Genomic DNA, 21,552 nt, shown 5'->3' on the forward strand with positions numbered 1-21,552 from the left:
GCGTACCTTTTGCCCCGTCGCTCCAGGTTTGGTTTTTGTGTTGCCGAGAGAGAAGGGGAGGAAGGAAAGCTGAGTTGCATCCCGACTCTCGAGGAGCACATGCTGCCACCTCCATTACCGAATACATGCCGCCACCAGATGGCTCCACCCAGCATATAATGCCCGGAAATGAGACTCTTTTAGAGAGCCGTGAAATCGCTGGTTGAACCTGAAGTGATACCGTTCCATTTCATATATAGCTTCACTCTGGACCGTCCTCTGCCAACATAAACATTGGTTTATTACTCGCGAGGTCGGGTTAAAGTTTTATAAAGCTCTAAACATCGTCCTTTGCCTCGATCGGAGCCCTAAAGAGGCAAAAGATCGCTTTGCGTGCGCGTGTGTTACGTCAGAACACGGGACCCTTCGGTGGCTAGCGATGAATGCTAAAAACAGCTAACGGACGGCAAATAAAATACTATTAATTCTGGATTAAGATACATTAAAGAAACCCCAATATTTTCTCGTCAAATCCGAGATATTCCGGGTCGGGCTCTCAACCCTTTTCATTTCAAGGACCCCTAGGTTAATATGCATTAGTCTGAACCCACGTTTTCAGACTCCATCATGGCCCATAGCACTTACCCCACCCCCACTTACCCCACCCCCAGAAATAGCATTTCTGTTGACTTAGATAGCATTTGATACAGACTTATAGCATGTTATGTAGACAGAACTATAATTGCATTGTATATAGTCATAGCACGCTATAGTACATATGTATAGTTTATATGTATATAGTTTCATTATATAGATATTCCACTGTTACTTTCTTAGCTTACGCATGTCTCATGATAAATGCTTTTATGTGATGTATTCCCATGCTTTTTGTTCTTGCTTAATGTAAATCGCTCTGGATTAAGAGCGTCTGCTAAATTATTAATTATAAATTGTAAATTGTAAATGATGCCACAGGAAACCCCCACCCCGAATTGACGATGTAATGTCAACGTTAATGTAACGCTTTGTGAGTGTGGGTGGGCTGTTTTAGTGAAAAGTCAAACCCAACCACAGTCACAATCCTAAATTAACTTAAAGGTGCAGTAAGTGATTTTTTTTGCCAGCTGCTTGTGAAACGGCTGGACAACATGTTGATCTACCTCCACTAGCGACCGTATAGTGGAGACTCTTTCACGATTGGCTGCCTCTATAAGCCAATGGGAAAGCCGTGCTCTGCATGAGTCGGAGGCTGAGGCACACACACTGTTTATAGATGGGGAGGGATGTCCCAATCACGGTTTTCTTTGCTCTCGATCGGATTTCCAATCATTTGATTTTTCCCGATCCGATATTTATATTTTTATAGAACACGTTTATGCCGACATATCACAATAGTGTAATATCCCAAATCACAGACACTATACAATTTAGGCATTTAGCAGACGCTCTTAATCCAGAGTGACTTACATTAAGCAAGAACAAAAAAGCATGGGAAAACATCACATAAAAAGCATTTATCATGAAATGCGTAAGCTAATAACGTAACAGTGGAATATCCATATAATGAAACTATATACATATAAACTATACATATATACAATACTATGCTATACATATGTACTATGACGTGCTATGACTACATACAATGCGATTATAGTGCTGTCAACATAACATCCTATAAGTCTGTATCAAATGCTATCCAAGTCTACAGAAATGCTATCTAAGGGGGTAGGGTAAGTGCTATGGGCCATGATGGAGTCTGACTATCCAGTCTAACATCATCATATGGATATAATATTGATACCCGATCACGCTTTTTGGCTCCCGATCACATGGTCGGATCGGGACAACCCTAACTATAGATGTTCATAAACGCGGCTGTGAATTATGACTGAGTCATTCTCGTTCTAATGAACTATTCTGAACAACTGTCTGTCTGTCTTGTCTGTCTGTCCAGCTGTTTACTAAACAGAGAATCCACTTTGGGCTGCTGTGTGCTTTTCCGACCAGTCATTGGTCCGACATGTGGAAAACGACCGGATTAAGGTTGGCGAACATGCGATAAGGTTGGCGACCGGATTAAGGTTGGCGAACATGCGATAAGGTTGGCGACCGGATTAAAGTTGGCAAACATGCGTTTTACATTATACATTTTCTGAAGAATTTGAGAATATTTAAAAAATAAGAGAAATCAATTAAAAAAATGTGTAGGCTCTTGTTACACAATCTAACATGCCATTATGTGTTGTTTAGATTAGACCATGGTGGACACACACACACACACACACACACACACACACACACACTTCTTACTAGTACTATGTGGCTTCGTGTGTGCATTTAGACTACACTGTTCACTGCATTTGCGTGCGTGCGTGCGTGTGTGCATGCACGTGCACGTGTGTGTGTGTGTGCGTCACTGCGTGTCTAGAGATGACATGACAGGCCGTGTGCAGTGGAGTGGTAAATGGATGCTCCGAGGCCTCTCTGCCAGACATACAATTCCCACAATGCACTGGGAGGGAGTGTTGTACAACTGTGTATAGGGAAGAACCTGTCTGTCTGTCTGTTGCTTTCTGTCTCTCTTGCATTCTCTCTCTCTCTCTCTCTTTCTCTCTCACACACACACACACCACACTCTAGCAGTGTGGGACTGTGAGTTGAGGTGGAGGTCTGCGTGCGTGCATGTGTGCGGCCGTGCACGGCCTCACTGTCCCAGCCCTGTTGTTGTTTCTGCATGGTTGAGCGCAGCAGCATCGCCCGTTTAGTTTGATTAATCCCCCCCACACCTCCCTTCAAGCATTTAGGACCACCGCATGCAGGCCGGAGAGGGGAGGGGAGAGGGGGGGAGAGGAGAGGAGGGGAGAGGAGGGGAGAGGAGGGGAGAGGAGAGGAGAGGAGAGGAGAGGGACATGCATTAATGACTGTAACGCACATCCTGCACATCCTGCCTAAAAAAAACCCACATCAACATGCTTAGTTACTTTCCACTAGCCTTTAAACTACTTGGTAGGCCTATACAATTTACTTAAACTGAAATTATGTTTAATAAAAAAAAAACATATTTTTATTTTCATTTTTTGAAAATATTTGGCTACAATGAACATTCCCCAACATAATATACTAGATAACATAACATGGTTCAATGGCAGGTCTGTCTGTCTGTCTGTCTGTCTGTCTGTCTGTCTGTCTGTCTGACAGACACAACTACACCACGGTCCCTTTAAGAGGTCCAGTGTTGACCCAGCTGAGCACAGGCATGAATAGAATAACCCCTGCTGGAATGTACACCCAGAGCCCTAGAAATACACTGTTGTACACCACACACACACACACACACACACACACACACACACACCGTAACGTTGCACACACACTGACTGACAACACATGGAGGCAACATCACCCGACCGCCCGACAACCATCTCCTCTCCTTCTCCACATATATTATAACAACTTAAACTGCACTGTATAGGCAGCACAGGTGATATTTATCACAGCATCGTAGACAGTGCAGACAGACAGACAGTGCCATTCATTTGGCACTGGGATCATTATTATAATTTTTATTATTGGGGGGATCGACTGTTCCTGTCTGTGTGTGTAACCCTGACCACGATGCCAGCCGCTCTGTCCGCCGTGGTCTCCGTGTTCCTGGTGTTTCTGGCGGCGGGGGGTCCGCGGCCCTGTGCGGCGGGCTGCCGCCAGGCGGGGCTGTGCTGCCCCGGGCGGGACCCGTCCTGCGCGGGCCGCGGCTGGCGAGCGGACCGCTCCTACGGGACGTGCTACTGCGACCAGGCCTGCTCCAACGCCATGGACTGCTGTCACGACTACGAGCTGGCCTGCCCAGGTACAGTATACGGGTACAGTACAGGTATACAGTATACGAGCTGGGCGAGAGGACGGGAGTGAGTGATATGTCCTGTGTCCTCTGTAGCGGTGTCCTGTGTGGTCAGTGATATGTCCTGTGTCTTCTGTAGCGGTGTCCTGTGTGGTCAGTGATATGTCCTGTGTGGTCAGTGATATGTCCTGTGTGGTCAGTGATATGTCCTGTGTGGTCAGTGATATGTCCTGTGTGGTCAGTGATATGTCCTGTGTGGTCAGTGATATGTCCTGTGTCCTCTGTAGTGGTGTCCTGTGTGGTCAGTGATATGTCAGTGATATGTCCTGTGTCCTCTGTAGCGGTGTCCTGTGCGGTCAGTGATATGCCCTGTGTCCTCTGTAGCAGTGTCCTGTGCGGTCAGTGATATGTCCTGTGTAGCGGTGTCCTGTGTGGTCAGTGATATGTCCTGTGTCCTCTGTAGCGGTGTCCTGTGTGGTCAGTGATATATGTCCTGTGTCCTCTGTAGCGGTGTCCTGTGTGGTCAGTGATATGTCCTGTGTCCTCTGTAGCGGTGTCCTGTGTGGTCAGTGATATATGTCCTGTGTCCTCTGTAGCGGTGTCCTGTGTGGTCAGTGATATGTCAGTGATATGTCCTGTGTCCTCTGTAGCGGTGTCCTGTGTGGTCAGTGATATGTCCTGTGTGGTCAGTCAGTGATATGTCCTGTGTGGTCAGTGATATGTCCTGTGTCCTCTGTAGCGGTGTCCTGTGTGGTCAGTCAGTGATATGTCCTGTGTGGTCAGTCAGTGATATGTCCTGTGTCCTCTGTAGCGGTGTCCTGTGTGGTCAGTCAGTGATATGTCCTGTGTCCTCTGTAGCGGTGTCCTGTGTGGTCAGTGATATGTCCTGTGTCCTCTGTAGCGGTGTCCTGTGTGGTCAGTCAGTGATATGTCCTGTGTCCTCTGCAGCGGTGTCCTGTGTGGTCAGTGAGTGGACGCAGTGGTCCGGCTGCTCGGAGCCGTGCAGGGCGGCGGTGCGTCGGCGCGGCAGGGCGGTCCGACAGGAGCCCCTCAACGGGGGGAAGCCCTGCCCCCACCTGGAGGAGCAGGCCGGCTGCGTGGAGTACCGCACGCAGCCGCACCACTGCAGCAACGCCCTGGGTGAGGCCCACTATGTCATTGATTGATTGATTGATTGATTGATTGATTGATTGATGGCACACTTTATTTACCCATTGAGACCTGAACCAGACCTCTAGTGTGTGGACAATTTGGGCCCAGAGTTGAAACGGACGAAATAGAGACAAAACGGATGTAGATGTTAAACCATTCTGACCTGAGATCAGATTCTAAAAAAAAATCTGTTTGAAAATGACAGTTTCTGAAAAAGCTATGTTTCTATATGTCAGTCGTTCTTCGATTTTTCTAAAATAGCAGACCTACAAGCTCGTGGCGCGCCACTCGGTGGCGCGCCACGAGCTTGTAGATCTGCTATTTTTCAATAGCTAAAGCATAGCATAATGCTAACACCAAAAGGGGTTCCTGCCCCAGAATGGGTTTTAAATATAAGAGAGGAGCAAAAGGGCAACGAGCGTATAGAGCCGTTCTAAAGGAGAGAGAAAGCTCAGAAATAACTGAAGCGGTTTTAAAAAGAAATCTCTGAAGAGTTTTAAAAGGAAGTGGGAGAACATGTCTGAAAGAGTGTGATCACCTACTGTTCCACATGGTGCAAATATAGCTGGCTCGGTTGCTTTCACAAGCAAGATCAGCTGATCTTCTCAGCGCAAGGGCTATAATGGCACCACTATAGAGCGTCGCAGTCCCGCCCCCCCCCCCCCCCCCCCCCCCTCGAGAGACCCGGAAAATAAATCGCCGTTCATTTTCCTCATAGGCATTTCTTAAAGTATTTATTTAAAGGCGGTTACGCCGCGGACAAAGACAACTCGTGGATCGTGACGAATCATGACAATGAACACAATGTGTTGGGCCGATCAAATCATTAGAAAGAAGAAAATAAAGGCAGGAGACAACACTATTTGTTTTGTTTTTCTTCTAATAAATTATTTGATCGGCCCAAAACATTGTGTTCATTGTCACGATCCGAGTTGGCTTTGTCCGCGGCGTAACCGTCTTTAAATAAATACTTTAAGAAATGCCTATGGGACAAATGCATTGGGATTTATTTCCTGGGCCACTCGTTGTTCTGAAAGGGGGAGGGACTGCGCCGCTCTATAGTCTCCACTAGCTTGTGCCCCACAAGCATGACAACACATGGGGCACAACATTACATAACACACTTAACAGTACAATGAATACATCAAATCAGACAGTATATACAAATCATGAATACATAATTATTCACACCAAATAGTACAGTATAATAATTATAATAATAATGATCACAATATTGCTGCCACCATATCTTATTCATATACAGGTCAGAATTTGTGTTTTCTATGCATCCCCTGCCTCCCATCCTCTGTCATTCCATCACACATAACATGACCTCTCATCCTCTGTCTGTCCAACACACACACATAACATTAACGACCTCTCATCCTCTGTCACATGTTTGTAGTCCCGGCTCTCATCACCACCGGTGGCTATGGCAACGCCCGGAAGAAGAGGGACATCCCTGACAGCGATGACGTCATAGGGTAATAACTGGGGATGGAGCTCGGAACCTGATATACCGAAAAAACCTGCTAAACCAGCTTTGGGCTCATCGAGTACCCGTTAATGCAGATATCAATAAGCTTTGGGCTTATCGAGTACCCGGTATCAATAAGCTTTGGGCTTATCGAGTACCCGGTATCAATAAGCTCTGGGCTTATCGAGTACCCGGTATCAATAAGCTTTGGGCTTATCGAGTACCCGGTATCGATAAGCTTTGGGCTCATCGAGTACCCGTTAATGCAGATATCAATAAGCTTTGGGCTTATCGAGTACCCGGTATCGATAAGCTTTGGGCTTATCGAGTACCCGGTATCAATAAGCTTTGGGCTTATCGAGTACCCGGTATCAATAAGCTCTGGGCTTATCGAGTACCTGGTATCAATAAGCTTTGGGCTTATCGAGTACCCGTTATCAATAAGCTTTGGGCTTATCGAGTACCCGGTATCAATAAGCTTTGGGCTTATCGAGTACCCGGTATCAATAAGCTTTGGGCTTATCGAGTACCCGTTATCAATAAGCTTTGGGCTTATCGAGTTCCCGGTATCAATGAGCTTTGGGCTTATCGAGTACCCGGTATCAATAAGCTTTGGGCTTATCGAGTACCCGGTATCGATAAGCTTTGGGCTTATCGAGCCTGTTATGGAGCATAGCGTTCCATGAGGACGTCATGTTTAAATAATCGAGACAAGAGGCGATCAATAAATAAATGTAATCATCCACGCTGGCACAAACATGTGGGTCTGAAAGTGTTATTTATTGATACCTGCCAACCAGCGCTGTCTGGGTGAACAAAATTACACATTAACAGTTTCATCAATATTATTTTCCAAAAGTAAAAAAGGTCAATTGCCCACACACCCAGTGGATTAACCCATTCAGGACGGAAACCCCTTTTGGTCTTTAATGCATTATGTTGTACTTTAGCTATTGAAAAAATAGCAGATCTACGAGTTTGTAGATCTGCTATTTTAGAAACATTGTGAAAACGTGGCACAAATCTTTGAATGTATATTCTTTCAGAGCGAACGTTTTTAACTCATAACTTTGCTGGGGGTCCGCAAACAAATCATTCTGGGGGTCCTTGACATGAAAAAGGTTGAGCACCACTTACATATAGAAACAGGTTTTTCAGAAAACTCTTAGGATTTAGAAGACATTTTTTTAGTCTGTCTCTAAATACAGTAGGTTAACACTAGTGTCTTTGTACCATAGGTACTGTGTTCAGTTCCAGCTGCTCTCCCTGACAGAAGGCTGCCAGTGGAGTCTGGGCCCTCACACCCAGTGGATGCAGTACCTGAGGGAGGGCCACCATGTGTGTGTGGAGTGCCAGGCGCCGGCGCTCGCTGCCGGCCACACACACTGCTCTGGAGACGGGGAGCCGGACCAGGACGAGGACCACAGGTAAGACTGATTATTTACTTATTCTTTCTCAAGTCTCAAAAAATAGGGAAAAAAATAGGCAAAAAGAAATATGGAAAAAATAGGCAAAAAGAAAAAAATTAGGAATAAATAGGCTTTTTAATAAGAAAAAAAAATGAATTTTCAAAATAGCGCAGCACTCTGCGCTATGAGCTTGTAGATCTGCCATTTTTCAACAGCTAAAGTATAACACAATGCTTAAAACACCAAAAGTGATCGGGTCCGCGGGACGCATTTCTATGGATCAAACAAAACAAAAAAATAGGGGAAAAAAAAGGGGAAAAAAAGGGAAAAAAAGAGAAAAAAAATAGGAAAGGAAATAGGGGAAAAAAATAGGCTTTTTAATAAGAAAACAAATTAAGAAAAAAAAAGGGAAAAAAAAAGAAAAAAATAGGAAAAGAAAATAGGGGAAAAAAATAATCTATTGTGTCTGTGTGTCATAGGAGGACTGTGGGCAGTTCAGAAACATCATCATCACTATAGGCAGATTTTTATAAAAATCTATATTTAGATTTTCATGATGGTGAGAAAGATGGCTTCCATTATCGCATCGCAACTTTTCAGAAATAGTTTCTATATTAGCTTGGATTCCCCATCGGTGATGTCACTGGTGGACGGGTTTCTGAACTGCCCACAGCCCTCCTATGAGACACAGACCGAGTAGAAACAATGTGTTGCATTTTATCATGATTATTAGTGAGGACCAATTATATGAAGACAAAGTGGTGAAGTGGTCCTTTAAATGCTCATACCTTTAGCTTCATGTGATCTTTAGTGTAGTTACAGTCTTTGCCACTAGATGGCAGCAATACCCTTTTGTACAATGTCAGCTGAATATAAACCACTGGTAGAAAGTAAGTACAGTTAGGCCTACTCAAGTATACTATTTTAAGGTAGAATTACTTTCCTTTACCATTACTTCATAGTATAAAACTATAAACTTCACTACATTTCAGAGGCAAATATTGTACTTTATTCTTTTGGACAGTTTTACTTGATGCAACGTTTCTCTTCTAGCCTGGATTTGAAACCCGTTTTTTTTGTGGCTTTTTCTGCCTTTATTGATAGATTGAAAGTAATCTGACAGGAGAGTGGGGGGGGGGGGGGGGGGGGGGGAGGGGGGGGGGGGGGTGCAGGCTGGCTCAGCAGCCTAGGTGCCCAGACTGTCAGGCTGGCTCAGCAGCCTAGGTGCCCAGACGGTTGAGCTATCCAAACAAATCCTGATGTCATTGTGTGGACTCATACCTCACAGTCCACAGGCAAATCAGCCAGAAAACATAGAAAATGTATATATGTGAAATAAAACGTGGCAGATATGCTTTCGCGCGGCTTTAATTGGCTAATGGGTGAACTCCCTCTTCTCTCATTGGTTCCCCCAGGAGGCGGTCTCTCCAGTGGCAGGCCATAGGGAACCCTCGGTGCAGGGGGGTGTGGCGACGCGTCGGGAGACTGGATTCCTGTTCCTGTCCCACAGTGCACAGCTTCCTGTTCATTTGACTTCCTGTTCCTGTCCCACGGTACACAGCTTCCTGTTCATATGACTTCCTGTTCCTGTCCCACGGTGCACAGCTTCCTGTTCATATATGACTTCCTGTTCCTGTCCCACGGTGCACAGCTTCCTGTTCATATATGACTTCCTGTTCCTGTCCCACGGTGCACATAGCATGGGGCCCCCATAGCATTCAGTGGGCCCCCATAGCATGCAGTGGGCCCCCATAGCATGCAGTGAGCCCCCATAGCATGCAGTGAGCCCCCATAGCATGCAGTGAGCCCCCATAGCATGCAGTGGGCCCCCATAGCATGCAGTGAGCCCCCATAGCATGCAGTGACAGTGAGTCCCCATAGCATGCAGTGAGCCCCCATAGCATGCAGTGAGCCCCCATAGCATGCAGTGACAGTGAGTCCCCATAGCATGCAGTGGGCCCCCATAGCATGCAGTGGGCCCCCATAGCATGCAGTGGGCCCCCATAGCATGCAGTGGGCCCCCATAGCATGCAGTGAGCCCCCATAGCATGCAGTGGGCCCCCATAGCATGCAGTGGGCCCCCATAGCATGCAGTGGGCCCCCATAGCATGCAGTTGGCCCCCATAGCATGCAGTGGGCCCCCATAGCATGCAGTGGGCCCCCATAGCATGCAGTTGTCCCCCATAGCATGGGGGTCCCCATAGCATGCAGTGGGCCCCCATAGCATGCAGTGGGCCCCCATAGCATGCAGTGAGCCCCCATAGCATGCAGTGAGCCCCCATAGCATTCAGTGGGCCCCCATAGCATGCAGTGAGTCCCCATAGCATGCAGTGAGCCCCCATAGCATGCAGTGAGCCCCCATAGCATGCAGTGGGCCCCCATAGCATGCAGTGGGCCCCATAGCATGCAGTGGGCCCCCATAGCATGCAGTGAGCCCCCATAGCATGCAGTGAGCCCCCATAGCATGCAGTGAGCCCCCATAGCATGCAGTGGGCCCCCATAGCATGCAGTGGGCCCCATAGCATGCAGTGGGCCCCCATAGCATGCAGTGGGCCCCCATAGCATGGGGGTCCCCATAGCATGCAGTGGGTCCCCATAGCATGCAGTGGGCCCCCATAGCATGCAGTGGGCCCCCATAGCATGCAGTTATCCCCCATAGCATGCAGTGAGCCCCCATAGCATGCAGTGGGCCCCCATAGCATGCAGTGGGCCCCCATAGCATGCAGTTATCCCCCATAGCATGGGGGTCCCCATAGCATGCAGTGGGTCCCCATAGCATGCAGTGGGCCCCCATAGCATGCAGTGGGCCCCCATAGCATGCAGTGGGTCCCCATAGCATGCAGTGGGCCCCCATAGCATGCAGTGGGCCCCCATAGCATGCAGTGGGCCCCCATAGCATGCAGTGGGTCCCCATAGCATGCAGTGGGCCCCCATAGCACGGGGGTCCCCATAGCATGCAGTGGGCCCCCATAGCACGGGGGTCCCCATAGCATGCAGTGGGCCCCCATAGCATGCAGTGGCGTCCATTTTCTAGATTTCTCGATTCAGACCCCATTCATTTTTTTTCCCATAGAGATTTCCAAAAATATTTATATCAGTTATTGCAAGCCTAGAATGGACTAGCGTCGAGGGAAAGACTCGAACAGTCTGGAAGATTTCAGGAATAAACTTTCAGGAATATACTGGCTGCAGATTCAGATACTTTACTGTAGAAAGGAATATATAATCTGCACTTAAAGTCTTAAAGGACCTATAACTTTTTTAATTTTTTTGTGTTTTTTGAGTTCCCCTGTGTATTTTCTATCCCCACAAATATGCAATTTTGAACAATCAGGATGTCTCATCATATTTTATGGAAGTTGCTCTCAGGAACAGCTCAACTGATTTGGTCGTATTTGTGAGTCTTCAGTTCCAAATTTGCATTTCCACTTTGTTTACAATGTCATTGTTGATTTTCCAAGCTGGAAACAAGCCTGGTTTTTATCTAGCATCGCTATTATATTATAATGACTCAAATATTAAATAAGTTGCATATCAGCGCCCCCACCACCTCAGGACATTGTGGTACTGCAGCTAAAACAGCTTCAGAAGCAAAAAACGAATAAATGCCATGGACTGGCTATATCAGAGAGGTGATTGAGGCTCAAACCATTAGAAATTAGTCTGAGGGACAATATGATATTGAATATTAAAAACTGTTTTAAAATTCACGTTATATCTGCTTTAATATTGTTCAATAATGTGTGGCAGCAGCCACACAGGCCATATTATTCTAACACTGTCACTGACAAAGGCCTGATAAACCAGGCTACCTGTACTTGTTTTTCAATATATATTTTATATATGTATATGCATTCAAAAATATATCCCATATCTCTATCATATATCATGTTCTATTATGTTACTACTGTGTCACAGCATTAACAGATGTATTGTGCCTTTGAGTTCATTTAATGTATTCACTATATTCATGTGGTTGTGTTAATTTAGTTTTTTGACCATCAAGAACCCTGGAAGAAAAGAACAAGCAACAATTAAAAGCAAGCCAAAATAATCGAGAATCAAAATGTAAAGTAATTGGGATTTATTTAATTTCGAGTCATATCCAAGGGAAACGTTTTGCCTTTTTTCTAAAAGAAATATAAATATTGTCGGACATAGACACATTTTATACATCAGGACAAAGTACTGGCTTTTTGTGTGAGTTTTAACGTCCTGCCACGTCTTCCAAAAACAAGGTACGACATGCATTTTATCTTAACAACGGAACATTTATACCAACAAAACAACAGCATATAAAGTCAACTGGTAAGAAATGTATTATTCTTTTCTTTTACTCTTTTTGTTTCCTTTTTAATTTCAATTAGATTTTTTAGATTTTTTTACAAAACAAGCCTCGAGACCTACAAACAACATTATAGAAGAGCTGGGGGGGGGAGGGGGGGGGGGGGGGGGTGGGAGTCATTCAAGTCTTTGTTTGAATCTCTGGGAACAGGTGTTCGCTGGGAACTGTACTGTAGTTCTCTGGGAACTGTAGTTCTCTGGGAAATATTGTAGGCCTATACAAAGACCCACCGATGGCTTCAGTATAAGGTTCATGGGGTTCAATTAATTCCACTGAGCTTCAAACTTAAAAAAATAAAATACAAAATAATCCTATTTAAAACATTGTCTAAATGTGTATACCTACTGGCTTGGCAACCTTTTGCTATTTATGTTTTGTCAAAATGCATTTTCATTCAACGTCATCAACCCTGTTGTATATTTAATTCTTTAGATGCAGCGTAGCCCTGCCTGTAGCCTGTAATTACATCAGTCATTTCTATGAGGTCAAAGTTCAAAAACGTTATAGTTTAATTTATAGACCCCTTGCTATTTCTTCAGTTGTATACAAACAGAATCACACCTGTGCGAACTGAGTGGTGCAACTATACTTTTATAGAAGTATAGAAACTCAACCGTGCCACTTTGTCACCTGTTGATACGACAGACAGACAGACAGACAGACAGACAGACAGACAGACAGACAGACAGACAGAGCTGTTACTTGGAGTGGCTGCACACACCACTCAAAACTCTGATTACAACATCATGGCTACAATCAGTAATTTCTTCTGAAGGGAAAAGGTTAAAGCTGGAGTTATGGGTGTCTGCTGAAGAGAGGGCTGGCTTATAAAGTGCCCAAATGAAAAAAAAAAAAAAAAAAACCCCAAGGATTTTCTTGTCAATAATATTGTTGTAATCGTCGTGTCACAGTATCACAGTCTATAGAAGTCTCACCTCAGAACGTCACGTTCTCGGTGTGAATGCTACTTTTCCCTTAAGAGCTTCAAAGGGTGGTGTTATCAGGACATCGGTACTCTGTGACCCCCTTTCCACCGGTTGGTTCCCAGTGGGAACCGGTTCAGTTCTTTTCCACCGGTTGGTTCCCAGTGGGAACCGGTTCAGTTCTTTTCCACCGGTTGGTTCCCAGTGGGAACCGGTTCAGTTCTTTTCCACCGGTTGGTTCCCAGTGGGAACCGGTTCAGTTCTTTTCCACCGGTTGGTTCCCAGTGGGAACCGGTTCAGTTCTTTTCCACCAGTTGGTTCCCAATGGGGAACCGGTTCAGTTCTTTTCCACCGGTTGGTTCCCAATGGGAACCGGTTCAGTTCTTTTCCACCAGTTGGTTCCCAGTGGGAACCGGTTCAGTTCTTTTCCACCGGTTGGTTCCCAATGGGAACCGGTTCAGTTCTTTTCCACCAGTTGGTTCCCAGTGGGAACCGGTTCAGTTCTTTTCCACCGGTTGGTTCCCAATGGGAACCGGTTCAGTTCTTTTCCACCGGTTGGTTCCCAATGTGAACCGGTTCAGTTCTTTTCCACCGGTTGGTTCCCAATGGGAACCGGTTCAGTTCTTTTTGGTTTTTAGTCCATGAGCCAGAGCTCCAACATTGGTGGGAAAACCTAGACCTATATTAAATAGTTTATAGGATCAATACAAGTACATTAATACTTGATAACCCTTCCACAGGAGTAGCTTTTTCATATTTTCGATTATTTTGCATATTATTTTCCTACATAATGCCTCAGTTGCATATTTAAAAATGTAAAATTTGTAATACAATAAGTCATTGTCTTCATGTAAGGACTCAATTGGGGAAGTTTAATGGTGATAACAATCTAATATAGGTATGGTTTTGCACACTCAATTCATAATTAAAGTTTAAATTTTGGAGCTCTGGCTCATGGACTAAAAACCAAAATGAACTGAACCGGTTCACATTGGGAACCAACCGGTGGAAAAGGGGCCACAGTGTGTATTGTGCGTGTTGTGCCCCCGTGTCCACAAGGTGGTGCACGTTTGTGATATCTTTGTCCATCCCATCTATAAATGCTTTTTTTATTAACCCATTCTGACTTGAGTTTCTACAAATGTCTTCTGCATCCTGACAGTTTTCTGAAAAAGCTATGTTTCTATGTCAAGTCGTTCTTCGATTTTTCAAAAATAGCAGACCTACAAGCTTGTAGCGCGCCACTCGGTGGTGCGCTATGAGCTTGTAGATCTGCTATTTTTCAATAGCTAAAGCATAACATAATGCTAACACCAAAAGGGGTTCCCGCCCAAAATGGGTTAAATACTCTGTCGTACGATTGTGTCACGCACCGGAAACAACCGATCTATACAAGCTCACAGCGCGTATAGCGGATGCAGCACGCCGTGGTGGGCTTGTAGATCTGCTATTTCCAGCGAGCTGACAGCGTCACCGCCGGCTATATAAACTCAGTTCTCTACGATATAGCAGCTAGTGCTCGCTGCCTGTTTATACAATATTGATTGTCATCATTCATTTATAGTTATTTAAGTATAGTATTATTATGGTCCCTGACTACCTCAATACAGAAAATACATAAATTATGATTAACCTATACCCACTGTAAAACCAAACGGATCCAATCTATGGCACTCACAACTGCCAAACAGGAAATTAAATGTATACAAATGTATGTGTTGGAATGTCTGGACTTAAATTGACCTGCAGGACATTCTATGAATTGAAGATATCTGACATGAATATAAATTAGTCAGAACACACAAAATGGTCGTTTTGAATTAAATGTATCGTATAGGATGTGTTTGAAACTATATGTTAAGCAACCTGGTAAATTATTTCTATAAAGCACAAGAATATTTATGGAAAAACATTTGGCAAAAATGGCACATCCACAAGCTGTAAAGCTTGTGAGCTATAGTGGATTTATCATTTTATTTTAATTAAAAAAAATAAAGTCCCACGATTCAAGCCATTTTGACCTGAGATCAGATTCTAAAAATGTCTTCCTGACAGTTTTCTGAAAAAGCTATGTTTCTATGTCAGTCGTTCTTCGATTATTCAAAAATAGCAGATCTACAAGCTCGTATGAGCTTGTAGATCTGCTATCTTTCAATAGCTAAAGCACAACATAATGCTAACACCAACAGGGGTTCCTGACCAAAATGGGCTAAGCCATTTTTTTCACCCTGCAGTGTCAATTATTAGTATAGGCCTAACCCTGCGTGCTACATTCCCTCCCTCTGCCAACCTGGGGAGAGCAACGGACTGACCTCATGCTTCCTTCAATGCAGGAGGAGTCCTGCAAGCCGCTTCTTTTCACCTGACGGGGGGGGGGGGGGGGGGGAGATTCCCCGGCCGGACGTGACGTAGTGTAGCGCGAGGACGCTCCTAAAGCTTGTGAGCTAGTAGATCTATATAGCGCTATAGATTGGCTCTTTACGGAGCTATAGTAGATCTATATAGCGCTATAGATTGGCCAGTAATATAATAGAGCGAAAGGGGCCTGACAGACAGCCATGGGGGACTCCGCTCAACTTCAGTGTATATGAGCGTCAAGTGGTTTTTAAGTGCCTTCGGAAATATTGAACTGGCTGCACTTTTAGGTAGAAGCAAAGCAGTGGAGTGGAGATGGAAGTGAGGAAGGACTGTAAGACCATATTAACATACAGAGGCTACTGTAGGTTACTGTAAGACCATATCAACATACTGTACACGCTGACTCTGCTACAGTACAATTAGTCCATGTGTGATGATCAGGCTGTTCCGCATCAGTCTCTCTCTCTCTCTCTCCCCCTCTCTCTGTCTCTGTATCTCTCTCTCTCTCTCCCTCTACTCTCTGTCTCTATCTCTCTCTCTCTCTCTCTCTCTCTCCCCCTACTCTCTGTCTCTGTATCTCTCTCTCTCTCTCTCTCTCTCTCTCTCTCTCTCTCTCTCTCCCTCTACTCTCTGTCTCTCTCTCTCTCTCTCTCTCTCTCCCTCTATACTCTGTCTCTGTATCTCTCTCTCTCTCTCTCTCTCTCTCTGTGCGCATGCGTGCGTGAATAAATTAGTATAATAAAAGTAACCCCAAGCTGAATCTTTTTTCTAATTGTAAACATATAATTATGTCTAAACATATGTTTCAACCATAATACAACCACCATTTATCCATTACTGTGCACGCACGCACGCACGCACGCACGCACGCACACACGCACGCACCCACGCACGAACGCACTGTGACGCACACACACACACACACACACACACACACACACACACACACACACACACACACACACACACACACACACACACACACACACACACACACACACACACACACACGCACGCACATAGTCGGCCTCTCCCAGTCATTGCTATTCTCTCCATGCACACCACCATTCTCTCCTCTCACCATAAGAGACACTGTATCGTCTTCTCTGTCAGGTTGTCTAAAACTGTTTACTGTCACTGCAGTGTGATGAAGTAGGGCGTTATCATTTTACAAAAAGACAAAAGGTTAGAATAGAGAGGAGAGCTTTATAGCGACATGACCCAGACTGAGTACGTTTCGGCGTTGAAATTGACAAGAAAACAATTCTCACAGTATCTCAAATCCACTGCACTATTATTTGAAAAACAACAAATTGTTTGTTTTTCAAATAATAGTGCAGTGGTTTTCAACCAGTGGTCCTTGAGGGGGTTTCCAGGTGGTCCCTGCAGCTACTGTAAATGAAGGCAGAGTTGGGAACCGAATGGACCCTTATTTATTGGATCTTTAACTTGAGATCTTTAACTTTAACTTGAGTGCGTAAAAAATGTCACGCTCTCAAGTGTTATACATTATTGTTAAACATCTGGCATTTACAAGAAGACTAAATTAGAGAATGTAAGATAATCTCTGCCTGTCATCTCTCCTAATGTTACCAACATCAGTAGTACAGCATGGAATTGTGGACCAAAATATTCTTTAGTTTTGGGTCTGAGAGGCTAAATGTCATCAAACGGTGGTCCATGACTCAAATGGGTCTGAGAGGCTAAATGTCATCAGATGGTGGTCCGTGACTCAAATGGGTCTGAGAGGATAAATGTCATAAAATGGTGGTCCGTGACTCAAATGGGTCTGAGAGGCTAAATGTCATCAGATGGTGGTCCGTGACTCAAATGGGTCTGAGAGGATAAATGTCATAAAATGGTGGTCCGTGACTCAAATGGGTCTGAGAGGCTAAATGTCATCAGATGGTGGTCCGTGGCTCAAATGGGTCTGAGAGGCTAAATGTCATCAGATGGTGGTCCGTGACTCAAATGGGTCTGAGAGGTTAAATGTCATCAGATGGTGGTCCGTGGCTCAAATGGGTCTGAGAGGCTAAATGTCATCAGATGGTGGTCCGTGGCTCAGATGGGTCTGAGAGGCTAAATGTCATCAGATGGTGGTCCGTGACTCAGATGGGTCTGAGAGGCTAAATGTCATCAGATGGTGGTCCGTGACTCAAATGGGTCTGAGAGGTTAAATGTCATCAGATGGTGGTCCGTGGCTCAAATGGGTCTGAGAGGCTAAATGTCATCATATGGTGGTCCGTGGCTCAGATGGGTCTGAGAGGCTAAATGTCATCAGATGGTGGTCTGTGACTCAGATGGGTCTGAGAGGCTAAATGTCATCAGATGGTGGTCCGTGACTCAGATGGGTCTGAGAGGCTAAATGTCATCAGATGGTGGTCCGTGGCTCAAATTCTGAATAAATAAATGGACCTTGATATGAAAAGGGGTTGAACGTACTGAAGTAGTGAACTTGAAGTACCACTTCACCACTCTTCACCTTACCTTCACAATAATTGATCCTCACTAATAAAATACAAAATAAAATAAATCTACTCAGTCTGTGTCTCATAGGACTGATAGGAGGGCTAGCTATGTGTACAGTTCAGAAACGCGTCCACCAGTGACATCATCGTTAGGTAGATTTTTTTTTTTTTTAAACAAAAAATATCAATTTATATTACCGTGAGAACGATGGCTTCCATTATTGCACTGAAACTTTTCAGGACTAGAAAGCCTGCAGTTTCTATTAAGTGTAGATTCCCCATCGATGATGTCACTGGTGGACGGGTTTCTGGACTGCCCACAGCCCACAGACTGGTTTCTGAACTGCCCACAGCCCTCCTATGAGACACAGACTGGTTTCTGAACTGCCCACAGCCCTCCTATGAGACACATACTGGTTTCTGAACTGCCCACAGCCCTCCTATGAGACACAGACTGGTTTCTGAACTGCCCACAGCCCTCCTATGAGACAGACTGGTTTCTGATCTGCCCACAGCCCTCCTATGAGACACAGACTGGTTTCTGATCTGCCCACAGCCCTCCTATGAGACACAGACTGGTTTCTGAACCGCCCACAGCCCTCCTATGAGACACAGACTGGTTTCTGAACTGCCCACAGCCCTCCTATGAGACAGATACTGGTGTCTGAACTGCCCACAGCCCTCCTATGAGACAGATACTGGTGTCTGAACTGCCCACAGCCCTCCTATGAGACACAGACTGGTTTCTGATCTACCCACAGCCCTCCTATGAGACAGATACTGGTGTCTGAACTGCCCACAGCCCTCCTATGAGACACAGACTTGTTTCTGATCTACCCACAGCCCTCCTATGAGACTAATTATATGACGTTGAAAAGTGGTGAAGGTGTCCTCTTAAACACTTTCCCTGCAGAATGATGACGTTGAAATATGGACTTATGTGGCCAGTGTGCCAATAAGAACCACAATTATCCCTTTGCTAAACCCCACCCCAAAAAGCGATTGTCCAATGCCAATCCAAATAGTTTAGCAACCGTTGCTATGCAGGTCAAGCTTTCTGTCAGTGTTATGTTGCATGGCTGTGTTGTTGAACATTTACACATCTTAACGTCATGGCTGTGTTGTTGAACATACACAGCTTAACGTCATGGCTGTGTTGTTGAACATACACAGCTTAACGTCATGGCTGTGTTGTTGAACATTTACACATCTTAACGTCATGGCTGTGTTGTTGAACACATACACATCTTAACGTCATGGCTGTGTTGTTGAACATACACATCTTAACGTCATGGCTGTGTTGTTGAACATACACAGCTTAACGTCATGGCTGTGTTGTTGAACATACACAGCTTAACGTCATGGCTGTGTTGTTGAACATTTACACATCTTAACGTCATGGCTGTGTTGTTGAACACATACACATCTTAACGTCATGGCTGTGTTGTTGAACATACACATCTTAACGTTATGGCTGTGTTGTTGAACATACACATCTTAACGTCATGGCTGTGTTGAACACATACACAGCTTAACGTCATGGCTGTGTTGTTGAACACATACACATCTTAACGTCATGGCTGTGTTGTTGAACACATACACAGCTTAACGTCATGGCTGTGTTGTTGAACATACACATCTTAACGTCATGGCTGTGTTGTTGAACATACACATCTTAACGTCACATGTGTTGAACACATACACAGCTTAACGTCATGGCTGTGTTGTTGAACACATACACATCTTAACGTCATGGCTGTGTTGTTGAACACATACACATCTTAACGTCATGGCTGTGTTGTTGAACATACACATCTTAACGTCATGGCTGTGTTGTTGAACATACACACCTTAACGTCATGGCTGTGTTGTTGAACATACACAGCTTAACGTCATGGCTGTGTTGTTGAACATACACATCTTAACGTCATGGCTGTGTTGTTGAACATACAGTTCAATAACATCCTGTTATACTACTACTGGGACCACTCCCCCAGAGGCAAATTCAAAGGAAACAAACAGCAGAGGGTGCTGTTTTTCCTTTTTTTGTCGATGGGTTCCCAGATTGCCTCGCTGCTAACGTGCCTATTGGACAAGGACGGGTTGGGGGAGGGACTTAGTGCTGCTAACGTGCCTATTGGACAAGGACGGGTTGGGGGAGGGACTTAGCGCTGCTAACGTGCCTATTGGACAAGGACGGGTTGGGGGAGGGACTTAGCGCTGCTAACGTGCCTATTGGACAAGGACGGGTTGGGGGAGGGACTTACCGCTAACGTGCCTATTGGACAAGGACGGTTGGGGGAGGGACTTAGCGAAGGGCTAATTAAAATGGATATTTTAGAGAAGTCTTTGAAGAAAGCTTAAAGCTAGCGTGTCATTGGTCAAGGAGGTCACACTTGTAGAAATGAATTAAAGTTTGGTTTTTAATCTGCTGTCAAAAAAAATGATAATGAAAAAAGTAATTGAAAGAAACCCCCCCCCCCCCTCCCCCTAGACCCCCCCCCCCCCCCCACCCCTCATGCACCACAAGAGCAGTGTGAGTCACTACAAGCAAGATCGGGTGTTATCAAATAAATAATATTGAAATGGAGTTTGAAGTTATAATGGGTTTGTATAGGAAGGAAGGGGGCGGGGCAGATAAAATGAATATCAAATATCTAAACACTGAATCGAGCAATTAACTAAAAAAAAAAAAAACTGTCCTGGGTGTTCACATATAAGCCTGAGTTATCGACGATGAAATGTCCCTTTAAAATTGTAGCGTTTGTGCAGGGACACTTTCAGTTTCCTGTGTGTGTGCGTGCGTGCGTGCGTGTGCACGTGTGTGTGTGTGTGTGTGTGTGTGTGTGTGTGTGTGTGCGTTACGTTACATCAGATGCTATCAGACCTTGTCCACCTCAATTAAAGGAGCCTGTTGTGGTTCTTGAGGACAGCCTGCTGTCACCATGGCAACTGGCCAGAGATAGCATATCCTCCCGGTCCGTCTTGTCTATAATTTGCCCTTTAACCCATTCTGACCTGAGATCAGATTCTAAAAAATGTCAGTCGTTCTTCGATTTTTCTAAAATTGCAGACCTACAAGCTCATAGCTCATGAGCTTGTAGATCTGCTATTTTTCAATAGCTAAAGCATAACATGATGCTAACACCAAAAGGGGTTCCCGTTCAGAATGGGTTAAGCGTGCGTGCGTGCGTGCGTGCGTGCGTGCGTGCGTGCGTGCGTGCGTGCGTGCGTGCGACACGCTGTCACTGCTAGACACCGATATAGCACTGAATGACATCCTTTCAATTCAATGGAGACATTATTATGCTATGATCTGTGAATATGACCTTAACTCTGTGTGTGTGTGTGTGTGTGTGTGTGTGTGTGTGTGTGTGTGTGTGTGTGTGTGTGCGTGTGCGTGTGCGTGTGCGTGCGTGTGTGTGCGTGCGTACACTCTCATTAGTAAATGTATTGTTAAAGGGGAATACCACTCATTTTCAACATTTTACCATGTCATTAATATACCTTAGAGAGGTGTTGTGTGGAAACAATTAAAAAAGTCCCAACCATTCTGTGTTTCCTAGAAAAATCATTAACAAAAAAATCATTAACAATGTG

The 21,552-nt window shown here is 45.0% G+C and overlaps 1 protein-coding gene across 1 annotated transcript; it reads left to right on the forward strand.

Moving 5' to 3' along the window:
- Positions 1-3,597: 3,597 nt before the first annotated feature.
- On the forward strand, positions 3,598-9,391 carry LOC310875986 (somatomedin-B and thrombospondin type-1 domain-containing protein; the record flags this gene model as incomplete). Its single annotated transcript, XM_083789435.1, has 5 exons — positions 3,598-3,829; positions 4,769-4,960; positions 6,378-6,456; positions 7,688-7,876; positions 9,274-9,391. The coding sequence occupies 5 exons, from the start codon at positions 3,598-3,600 to the stop codon at positions 9,389-9,391; spliced, it is 810 nt and encodes a 269-aa protein (XP_083645561.1).
- Between the last annotated feature and the right edge of the window lie 12,161 nt (positions 9,392-21,552).

The sequence above is a fragment of the Protomyctophum parallelum genome (genome assembly GCF_964188405.1).
Source record: "Protomyctophum parallelum genome assembly, chromosome: 18".
Lineage (NCBI taxonomy): Eukaryota > Metazoa > Chordata > Actinopteri > Myctophiformes > Myctophidae > Protomyctophum > Protomyctophum parallelum.